Here is an 11,691-nt window from a genome sequence, read left to right on the forward strand (position 1 = left end):
GAAGTGCTTCTCCAGACACACGACGAGTCATGCTTTCTGTGCCTGATAACTAAACGAATGATGACTGAGTGAAACAGAAGCATGCCGTCAGAGCGATCGCACATTTTTACATTTTAATGAAAGCCATCGAGCCTCTGTTTCGGAGGAATCTCAAACTCAGTGCTTTATCTTAATTAGATGAATGTTTTTAATCAGAATGTCACACGAAAAACTATCTAAAAAACAGTGAATGTACAGAAATCAGCAAAACCATTCAAGAACAAGATTTCTCTTCAATAGAACTTCTATGTTTTTTTTTATGTTTTTAAATGTATGTCTGTGTTTATAAAGTTTTAGGGGTGTTTTTATGTTTTACTGGAAATGAATTACGCTGTAATATCAACTAGTTTTCTTCACTATGTTAAGATTCGGCTTTTAGTATTGCTTATTTTTAACTAAACTGTTGAGTTTACTACAGATTTTATCTTTTGTTGTAATATTTTTACGTAGTTTCAGTAAACGGCTGTAAATTTGTGTTTTCTCTTGAACTGAGAATTCAACCTGATCATCAGATTCATTCAAATTAATGTAGACGCGTTTAATTTAAGCCCACGTTCATCTGTATTAAAATAACGACCGAAAAATGAAAGAAGCAAAAAATTTTCAGCGAATCGGTTGATTAAATGATTCGGTGATTCGCTCATTAACAGTCAAAAAACGTTTTGTTTCTGAATGAATCGTTTGTTTAAATGAATCTTGTTCAAACAGCTCTTCTTGTTGGCCGCGGCTACTTACACTAACTCCGCCCACTGGCGTGTGATTGGATAGTCATCATTAGAGAAAGGTGATTGGCTAATATCAGTTTCTGCGGCGCAGGCGGTAAAGAGTATAGAGATCGAATCCGCCTTTAATTTTTACATTTTAAATCACATTATATGTGCAGATGATTGCCACTTGCGATAAGTAGTATAACAGAAAATGTTATTTGAACTTAAATAATGCTGCTATTTCATTGTAAATAACCGCTGCCTTAAATTAATCGGTTGATTTTTTTATTTTATATTTCAACTATTTTTTTCACGTTTGAAATAATTTCAGATATTAGTATTAAACGTTTAGAAAAAAAAAAACAATATTTATGCATCTGTAACTGCTGGTTAAATGCATCGAAGGTCTATCAAAGTAATTTTCTGGTAAGATTTCTAAACTTTTAAGGTTAAGCTTCAGGTTCTTTATCCACTGCTGCATTCATGAGGTCAAAACTCAGTGGTTCATATCAAAAATGATTAAAAGTCCAATTGTTACAGAAATGCGATTTTGCCACAGAATTCCATAAAACCACAATAAATAACAAAAATACAATGATATTTATTCAAACGCCATCCCAGATTTATTTTATTTTATTATAGCATTTATGCAGAAAATGGGTCATACTGATTTTTTCAGGGTTTGAATATTTCTGTTGACGTTTGTGTAATGTTCCAACAATAATACTTAAGGCGAAAATCAAATACAAATAGGTTTCAGAAAGCGCCGGACACGGTTTTACTCAGAAAAAAAGTCTAATGTTGAAAAGACACGAGGCCCAGTGAACAGTGACTGCGTGTTGAGTTTTGGGTGAACTGTTCCTTTAAGAAAACGAAGCCGCGGAAGTCGTCATCGTGCCGCCGGAAGTGAGCTCGTTAGTGCGACGAAACCATGGGACGAGAGTCGCGGTAAATATTTCCATGTTTATTCAGCTTCGTTTTAAAACGTTTTAAAAAGGTTTTTATTAAAAATTCCAACATTCATTTTAAAGGTGTTATTAAAACGTCTTAAAAAGCGACGTAAAGACTGTGTTTGAGCCTGACTGACTCCTACTCGACCAACCGACTAACTAGCTAGCTAACTAACGAGCTAATATTAACTGCTTTTAGGAAAACATTTTATATGTAATTCTTTACTTTAATACTTTAATATAATACTTTACATGTGTGTATAAGACAACGGCTGCAAATGCATGTATGACCACACACAGTGTGTGTGTGTGTGTGTGTGTGTGTGTGTGTGTGTGTGTGTGTGTGTGTGTGTGTGTGTGTGAGAGAGTGACTGACTCTGATCTGTGTGTATAAAAAAAGGAACAGTTAAGTCTATTATTAAATATTTTAATCATTTCAAAAGCCTAAATCAAATGTCTGTTAGATAAAGGAAACACGTTAGTATTTGTGTTAGATGTTTCAAAGCAGCTTCACAGAAATAAAAACATGTTGATGTTAGAAAATTCATCTGATATGAATTCGGATGTAATTGATTCTGTCAGTGCATTGAGAAACTGATAATATTTCTGAATAAAACCTGCAGCGGTGTGATCAGGGCTCCGGTGTGCTGTGGATGTAGAGAAGCCCTTCATCGTGTGTTTACTCTCTGTGTGTGTGTGTGTGTGTGTGTGTGTGTGTGTGTGTGTCGCTTGTCGCGTGTCGCAGGCACTACAGGAAGCGTTCCGGCTCCAGGTCCAAGAGCCGCTCGCCGGACCCCAAGCGCTCGAAGAAGGAGGATCAGACGGGGTCCCGCACCCGCGAGCGCAGCCGGAGAGAGAGGTCACGCAGCCGAGAGCGCCGCCGCTCACGCTCCAGAGACCGCAAGAGACAGAGGTCAGAGGTCACGGCCCGCAGCACGCCTCCCTCCGCTCGCTCGCTCGAGTCCTAACCTCTCACACGTCTCTTCACAGGCGCTCCAGGAGCCGAGAACGGAGACGCTCCCGCAGCCGAGAGCGCAAGAGCCGAGGGAGGAGGTCAGCACACACACACACACACACCTGCATTCACATACATGTATATCACATGACCCCTGACCTCACTCCAGAGCCCTGCGTTGGCTCACTGGTTCAGTAATAATGAGTTTTGTCACACTTCATAATATTTTATGAGGTAGAAATAGCTACTTGAGAGTATAAAAGAAATATGCAATCTAGAAAATCATTAATTTGTTGATAATAAAAAGTCTGTACCATAGAGAACGTTCCATTTTTGGGATTGTGTAATTTTAATAATTTTAATTACCGTTATTATATCGTTTAAATATTTTGCCACTTCTATGTTCTGTAAATAAGCAGCTTTGTCATTATGTCAGAAGTATCGAGAACATTAGAGTCTAAAGCTTGTGATCTTCTGATGTGACATGATGCTGAAACTACAGCAAGGAGAAGTCAGAGAATGGAGAGCCATCTGCTGAAAAGAAGAAGATCAAGGAGGAGAAGGAGGAGGAAAAGGCAGAAGATGTAAGTGTTTCATTCAGCTTCTTTCTTCAGGTCTCATCTTCTGAAGATCACCTCATGTTTATGACGATTAAATGAATAACCTCCTGCACCGACTGGTTCTGCAGCAGGACTTTGACCAGAACACACTTGAGGAGGAGATGAGGAAGAGGAAGGAGCGTGTGGAGAAATGGAGAGAGGAGCAGAGGAAGAAAGCCATGGAGAACATCGGAGAAATCAAGAAAGAGCTGGAGGAGATGAAGCAGGGGAAGAAGTGGAGTCTGGAGGATGATGATGGTCAGAGAGCCTTCGCTCATCCAGCACACAAACTAACCCTGTTTGACAAGTCGACATTAAAGAGCTATAAACAATGAACCAAACAACACAATAGAATACCTAGTAATGCCAACTCACATATTTAGTGTGTGTCTGTGTCTGTGTCTGTGTGTGTGTGTGTGTGTGTGTGTAGATGACGATGAGGAGACTCAGGCTCCCGTGGAGCCGGAGGGAGAGGAAGAGGAGGGAGAGAAAGACAGAGCGGCCGGCGTCGAGGAGGTGTTGAGTATGGAGCAGGAGACCGGAGAGGAGCTGGACCCGCTGGACGCCTACATGGAGGAGGTCAAAGAGGAGGTCAAGAAGTTCAACATGGGCACCATGAAAGGAGGCAACGACAAGGTGCTTTCACACGAAATAATCCCTCAAACCCAGCATGACTGTGTCTTCAGGAGATCAGTGATCAGTTCTGCTGAGAAGACGGGAATCTTGATAAGGAGTGAAACCATTAGTTCTTTTCAGCTGTTAACTTGATTACTGTCAGACTTACAAAATCCTTCATCACTTGATGAGCAGCCACCGCAAAATCAGACTTTAGCACCTCTGTTTATTTTGAGATGATTCTGAGATTAAAAACAGATTTAAAATCAATAAAATTGAGTAGCTGTGATACTGTTTTGTAGCTAGTTAGTCCCCGGAGACCTTTCTGACCAGTCTGATGCTTTCAGAGCCGGACGCTCCCAGAGCCCCTGCACTTCCACTGTTTGTTTAACTTGAGAATGACGTGAGGCTAAATAAGTGATGATTAGTCAAATGTAGCTGAAAACATGGATTATGTTTCAGCAGAAAGGCAGCGTGTCTGTGACCAAAGTGGTGACCGTAGTGAAGACGAAGAAGATGGTGCACACCACCAAGAAGAAAGGAGAGCTGATGGAGAACGACCAGGACGCCATGGAGGTACAGACACGTATAAAACAGGCACAGGTCACAGTCATACGTGAATATCTGAGATGATGTAGTCATCTGTGTGTGTGTGTGTGTAGTATTCATCAGAGGAGGAGGAAGTGGACCTGCAGACGGCCCTCACAGGTTTTCAGACCAAACAGAGGAAGGTTCTGGAGCCGGTTGATCATCAGAAGATTGAGTACGAGTCTTTCCGTAAGAACTTCTATGTGGAAGTGCCAGAGCTGGCCCGGATGAGTCCTGAAGGTAATCCTTCACACTCCTTCAGACCTTCTTCAGATACTCTGATTAACTCAGGTTAACTGTGTGTGTGTGTGTGTGTGTGTGTGTGTGCGCGCTCTGCTCTGTTCAGAGGTCAACGAGTACCGTCTGGAGCTGGAGGGGATCACCGTTAAAGGGAAAGGCTGTCCGAAGCCCATCAAGACCTGGGTCCAGTGCGGGATTTCCATGAAAGTGCTGAACGCCATGAAGAAGTGAGTAGAGCGTCTTCAAGACCTTCACCAGACAGAAGAACGTTTGTGTTATTCCTCTCTGTCTCTTTCTAAGACACAACTATGAGAAGCCGACTCCGATCCAGGCCCAGGCCATCCCGGCCATCATGTCAGGACGTGACCTCATCGGCATCGCTAAAACAGGAAGTGGAAAGACCATCGCCTTCCTGCTGCCCATGTTTCGCCACATATTAGACCAGCGGCCCCTGGGAGAGGCAGAGGGGCCCATCGGTGAGCTTCCTCCTCATCATCGTCTTCATTTTTCTAATTTTATTAATATTTTATTAATAATAAGTAAAAAATTGTAAAATTATATAAGCTCAGAGTCGTCTTGTGTTCCATTTAAAGTCTTAGACTCACGTCTTATAAGATTAATGTTTTAAATGACATTTTTAATGTAGAAATTATGTAAATAATTGAAATGCTAGGTTTAAATTAAATCCATCATATCTTTGAATCTTTAATTGAAATCACTGACTCGTTAGTTTCCTTTTAAACATGTTTTTTGCTGAATGAACCGCCGCTGTGTTTGTCTTTTAGAGATTCAGTGGCTGAGCTGATACTTTCTTCTGTAATCAGGCAGTAATGTTACAGTCAGACGACGTCAGTCACTTCCTGACTATTAAGTTGTTTATTATTAAACTCAACTGTTTATTAAATCAATATCACATTGTCAAATTATCTTTGTTAAAAAAAAAGTTCTCCTTAGCTCTCCTTAAAAACCCCTCAAACATGATTCCTGTCTGAATCTGAGTCGGTTCAATTCACATTTTCTATAACTGTCTTTGTGAAGTTTATATAAAGTGTGTGTGTGTGTGTGTGTGTGTGTGTGTTTGTCTCCATCAGCCGTCATCATGACCCCGACTCGTGAGCTGGCTCTGCAGATCACCAAAGAGTGCAAGAAATTCTCCAAGTCTCTGGGTCTGCGTGTGGTGTGTGTGTACGGCGGCACCGGCATCAGCGAGCAGGTGTGTGTGTGTGTGTGTGTGTGTCTGTGTGTGTGTGTGAGAGTCTGTGTGTGTGTGTGAGAGAGAGAGTCTGTGTGTGTGTGTGTGTGTGAGAGTCTGTGTGTGTGTGTGTGTGTGTGTGTGTGTGTGAGAGAGAGAGTCTGTGTGTCTGTGTGTGTGTGTGTGTGTGAGAGTCTATGTGTGTGTGTGTGTGTGTGTGTGAGAGTCTGTGTGTGTGAGTGTGTGTGTGTGTGTGTGAGAGTGAGAGATCCGCTGCAGAACCCGCTCTAACCCAGCGTCTCTCCACAGATCGCAGAGCTGAAGCGCGGCGCAGAGATCATCGTCTGTACCCCGGGGAGAATGATCGACATGCTGGGAGCCAACAACGGTGAGCGTCTCCTGAGTCTGAGCTGCTGTCATCACTCACACACACCACACTAAACATTCATTACACTAAATAAATGTTACAATAACAATACAGAAATACAGTAACATACAAAATGTATTTATTCTTATGTACTAAAATAACTAAAACTGAAATTTAAAAAAAACTAAAATTAACACGAAAGCAAAAAATATAAAGAAACTGTATTAAATGTTAATGTAAACTATAATATGGCATTCAGGCCATCAGGCACTTAAAAACAGAAATGAGTTCATAAACAGCAGATCAGTCATTTGAGAGGAGGAAGACTTCATCATCATCATCATCACCTAATAGTTCTGTTCTAAAGCTTGTTCTCTTATGTATGCTGTCTTCTGTGTTTATCTTTCTAAATCAACAACATTAAATATAATTCAGCATTTAATTGCATGAGTTTTAAAACCAAAAAGGAGAGTAATCTAAAAATACAAAATGCATTCAATCTGTGCAAACACTGCCTTTCTTGTTTTCTACATAGAAATGTGCTCAGAATGTCTGTTTTTCCGTGTTAGGTGCGTCCTGCTGTGGTTGTCAGCTTTTGGTTCTCGTAACAGGAAGTAAGGGGTGTAATGTCGCTCTGATGCTTTGATTTAGAGACTCAGGAGAAGTGAGTGTAGAGCAGGAGCCGCTGTGCTTCCACACATGCGAAGTAATCTCTAATATGTTTCCTCCGTAGGTCACTCTTCAGGCGTCCTGAGCTCAGTTAGTGTATGATGTGTCTCTTGTGAGCTTTACTCTGATGGTACGCGACGTTTAGCGGCTCTGCCCGACGGACTCAGACGCTGCTAGTAAACGCTGCTGGCTAACCGCCTGCGCTTCGCTAACCGTCTGCTGTTGTTGTGTTGCGCAGGTCGCGTCACCAATCTGCGCAGAGTCACGTATGTGGTGATGGACGAGGCTGACCGCATGTTCGACATGGGCTTCGAGCCGCAGGTCAGTCTGTCTCCTGTCAAACACTCACTGGTCATCAACAGAGTGGCCAGCTGCCGCATTGCATTCTGGGTAGCCATGTTTTAGGATACAGTGACGACAAACACCAGTCACCTGAGAAAAAACATGTTCACTTACGACGACAGGCTTTCTGAGCTCAGGTATCATCAGACTGGTTTTCCTCAGGTGTGTGTGTGTGTGTGTGTGTTGCAGGTGATGCGTATCGTGGATAACGTGCGTCCGGACCGGCAGACGGTGATGTTCTCGGCCACGTTCCCACGGACCATGGAGGCTCTGGCGCGCCGGATCCTGTCCAAACCCATCGAGGTGCAGGTGGGCGGCCGGAGCGTGGTGTGCTCCGACGTGGAGCAGCACGTGGTGAGTGTGTGTGTGTGTTTGTGTGTGTGTGTGTGTGTGATTCTAGCGCTTCAGGCTAACTCTGTTTTAGCTGTATTCATTTCTGTTAAAGCAAAGTGACTGTCATGCTGCTGTTTTAGAGAAGAGGAGGAGTTGCTGTTAAAACTTAAACTATTTGTTTACAGTACAAGCAGGGGTTTAGTTAATCACAACACACTGGAGCAGCTGACCAATCAGAGCCCATTGTGTATTTCTGAGGGAGGGGCTACTTTAAAAACTGTTAAACTGCAGCCTATAAACAATCAACCACCCCTTTAATGATGACAAAAATACAAATGATTTTTTACGCTGCTTGGACAGATTGTGATCGAGGAGGAGAAGAAGTTCCTGAAGCTGCTGGAGATTCTGGGTCACTATCAGGAGAAGGGCTCCGTCATCATCTTCGTGGACAAGCAGGAGCACGCTGACGGTCTCCTCAAAGACCTGATGAAGGCCTCGTACCCCTGCATGTCCCTCCACGGAGGTCAGCTTCTGATCATTACTGTGATCGTTCTTCAGTGTTTCGTGTCAAAATAACTATTATGATGAGAGACTGAAAGCTGCTGTTATTTTTATGTAGTTAATAATAGTCTGCTGGTGTTGAAGTTAAGGCTTTAACCTTTTGCTCCAGTAATGTGCTGAAGAGTGTGTGTGTGTGTGTGTGTGTGTGTGCAGGCATCGATCAGTACGACAGGGACAGCATCATCAACGACTTCAAGAACGGTGCGTGTCGTCTGCTGGTGGCCACGTCTGTGGCGGCTCGAGGTCTGGACGTCAAGCAGCTCATCCTGGTGGTCAACTACGGCTGCCCCAATCACTACGAGGACTACGTGCACCGCGCCGGACGCACCGGACGAGCTGGGAACAAGGTGTGTGTGTGTGTGTGTGTGTGGACATGTGAGTGTTATATGTACTTCATGCCAGTAAAGCAATTTGATTGTGTCTCTCTCTCTCTCTCTCTCTCTCTCTCTCTCTCTCTCTCTCTCTCTCTCTCTCTCTCTCTCTCTCTCTCTCTCTCTCTCTCTCTCTCTCTCTCTCTCTCTCTCTCTCTCTCTCTCTCTCTCTCTCTCTCTCTCTCTCTCTCTCTCTCTCTCTCTCTCTCTCTCTCTCTCTCTCTCTCTCTCTCTCTCTCTCTCTCTCTCAAGGAGCACCTTCATCACGGAGAGCAAGTTACGCGGAGACATCATCAAAGCTCTGGACGGATCGGCCGTTCGAACTCGAGCTGCTCTGGACCAACTTCAAGGAGCAGCAGAGGCTGTAGAGAACAAACACACTTCTGTGATCGCCTGAGAGAGATCCCCCATATTTTTAGGAGTAAAATGTTGTATAAATGTTGGGTTTCAGGAGGGCAAGAGCATCAAGAGCAGCAGCGGTTTCTCTGGGAAGGGCTTCAAGTTCGACGAGACGGAGCACGCTCTGGCCAACGAGAGGAAGAAGCTGCAGAAGGCTGCACTGGGCCTCCATGACTCCGACGACGAGGATCCGGCTCTAGACGTGAGTCCAGGACTTCAGTGATAGAGTAGAGAGTGTGTGTGTGTGTGTGTGTGTGAGTGACAGCTGATCTCTGTGCTGCAGATTGACGAGCAGATCGAGAGCATGTTTAACTCTAAGAAGCGGGTGAAGGACTTCTCGGCGCCGGGCGGAGCGTCTGGAGCGGCGGCGGTGGGGGTGAGCGGCTCCCTGAACGCTGTGTCCGGTCTCAGTGGACTGAGCGCTCCGTCCGCCGGAAACATCCAGAAACTGGAAATCGCCAAGAAACTGGCCCTCAAGATCCAGGCGCAGAAGAACCTCGGCGCAGAAGCACAGGTCAGGATCTACATGAAGCTCTTAATAAAGAGGAGATGATTTGATGCACAGCTGTATTTATAGAAATAGACATCAGTGCTCTGTATTTAATTTGATACTCTTCAGTGCTTTGATGCAATAAAAAGCTCTATAAATAATGATTAATTCATGTCAAAATTATACAGTTTTCTTTTAAGACAAACTATTTGTATATTAGGATCATGATCCATGAAGATATTTTGTAAATATTCTGCCAAAAATATGTTAAAATTTAATAAGAGGCTTTAATCTGAAAAACTTAATTTGGACAACTTTAGATGTTTATTTTGCCTCCTCAGATTCTAGGTTGTCACTGAATGATTGTTTATTCAGGCGGTGTGTCAGAAAGGGTTTAGTGCTCCAGGGTCCTGATATTAACAGCACGGTGTTTGATTGCAGGACGTGATGCAGCAGGCGACGAACGCTATCTTGCGCGGCGGAACGATGATCGCACCCTCGGTGTCGGCTAAGACCATCGCAGAGCAGCAGGCGGAGAAGATCAACGCCAAGCTGAACTACACACCGGTGGAGAAACTGGAGGAGGAGCGGCAGGCCGCTGAAGCTGCTGAGACCGTCAAGAGATACGAGGAGGAGCTGGAGATCAACGACTTCCCTCAGGTCACACACACACACACTCTCTCTCACACACACACACACACACACACAGAGACACACGCTCGCTCACACACACTGTATGTGTTATTGTCCTTCACATAACCCTACCTCATACAGGAAACTATGGACATTTTAGAAACTTTCATTTTTTTTCCTCACTTTTTTTAGACCTCAAAACACTAGTGCTTCACAAAAATGAACCAAAACTCAAGTTTTCAAGATTGTGTGTGTGTCTCTGTATCGGTGTATCTCTGTCTCTTTCTGTGTGTGTGTGTGTGTCTGTGTCTGAGTGTGTGTGTGTGTGTGTTTGTGTTCATCTCAGTCTCTGTGTGTGTGTGTGTGTGTGTGTGTGTGTGTGTGTGTGTTCATCTCAGTCTCTGTGTGTGTGTGTGTGTGTGTGTGTTCATCTCAGTCTCTGTGTGTGTGTTACAGACGGCGAGGTGGAAGGTGACGTCTAAGGAGGCTCTTCAGCGGATCGGCGAGTATTCAGAGGCGGCCATCACTATACGAGGAACATACTTCCCTCCGGGCAAAGAGCCCAAAGAAGGAGAACGCAAGATCTACCTGGCCATCGAGAGTAAGTGTGTTCCAGCTGCTGTTGAGGGTGTGTGTCGTCGGTCACTAACACACTCCGTGTTGTCTTTAGGTGCGAACGAGCTGGCGGTGCAGAAGGCTAAAGCAGAGATCACGCGGCTGATCAAAGAAGAGCTGATCCGTCTGGTGAGTCCGTCCTCTCTGATCCGTCTGAACCCAGCAGCCTGAAGCTCCGTCTCACTCTCGCCGTCTCTCTCTGTTTCCAGCAAAACTCGTACCAGCCCCACCAGCAAGAGCCGCTACAAGGTGCTGTAGCCGAGGCGACGGCGGCCGCTGCCACAGAGCTGTCTGCTTCTTCACCTGGACGTTTTTACCTGTTGTTTCTTGTAGTTTGCAGCAATCACGCTGAATATTTTAGAAAACTCCATGTAATTGGACGGTGAACTTCATTTGGAAATAAAGTGTTTTCTTTCCTTGTGCTCCGTCCGTATGAATCTCTAATATCCCTCGCTTCTCCAGCTTTTTCAGTTCTCACTTTAGCTTTTCTCATTTGCTGCCAAGAAAAAAGAGCTTTGGGGTGTTTTTAAAGGAATAGTTCACCTAAATTATTTTTGATGTGCTCTGTGACGTTCAGATCTGGGCTACGTGTGATCTGGATTATTAAACCAGTACTTGTGATTAGTTTAGGTTACATTTCACAAAACTCATAATCAGATTACAGTTAGGTTTTCATTGATTTACATATTATTCACAAAAGAGCAATAAAGTCTTCATAAGTTCTTGATCCTCCTTCCTGTGAAGTAGTTTTATTCACTCAGAGATCGGTGTGTTTTAAGTGTTTCAGCTTTGCGTCAGTCACTGAGGAGCACCATTTATTTTTATTACTCTTTTATTGTTCCGTCTATTACTTCGGGAGCCGTTTGTCTTTCAAACACATTAAAATCTACAAATTCACAGACTTTTTGTCATCTGATCCTCTTTCATCTAGTGTACCTTTTATTTGAAGGAGCCTGAATTATTAAATATAGTAATAATTATCACATGATCACGGTTCTCTAACTTTGGTTATAGTCACAAAATATA

General features: G+C 43.8%; 2 protein-coding genes across 2 annotated transcripts in view; one reads left to right on the forward strand and one right to left on the reverse strand.

The window, feature by feature from the left end:
- LOC122326397 (GTP-binding protein SAR1b-like) overlaps positions 1-11,691 on the reverse strand; it is a 167,116-nt gene that overhangs the window by 87,308 nt on the left and 68,117 nt on the right. The window lies entirely within an intron of this gene.
- LOC122326426 (probable ATP-dependent RNA helicase DDX46) lies at positions 1,542-10,923 on the forward strand. The gene is given in 25 exon segments (XM_043221294.1): positions 1,542-1,694; positions 2,442-2,609; positions 2,687-2,749; positions 3,154-3,235; positions 3,340-3,508; positions 3,681-3,886; positions 4,331-4,441; positions 4,528-4,693; positions 4,800-4,920; positions 4,994-5,169; positions 5,785-5,906; positions 6,195-6,273; positions 7,160-7,242; positions 7,453-7,617; positions 7,957-8,119; positions 8,311-8,512; positions 8,781-8,846; positions 8,848-8,890; positions 8,977-9,129; positions 9,211-9,441; positions 9,859-10,077; positions 10,507-10,651; positions 10,721-10,794; positions 10,875-10,889; positions 10,891-10,923. Coding segments are annotated over 25 exon segments (3,072 nt in total). The 5' UTR covers positions 1,542-1,677.

This window comes from Puntigrus tetrazona, chromosome 21 (assembly GCF_018831695.1).
Source record: "Puntigrus tetrazona isolate hp1 chromosome 21, ASM1883169v1, whole genome shotgun sequence".
Classification (NCBI taxonomy): domain Eukaryota; kingdom Metazoa; phylum Chordata; class Actinopteri; order Cypriniformes; family Cyprinidae; genus Puntigrus; species Puntigrus tetrazona.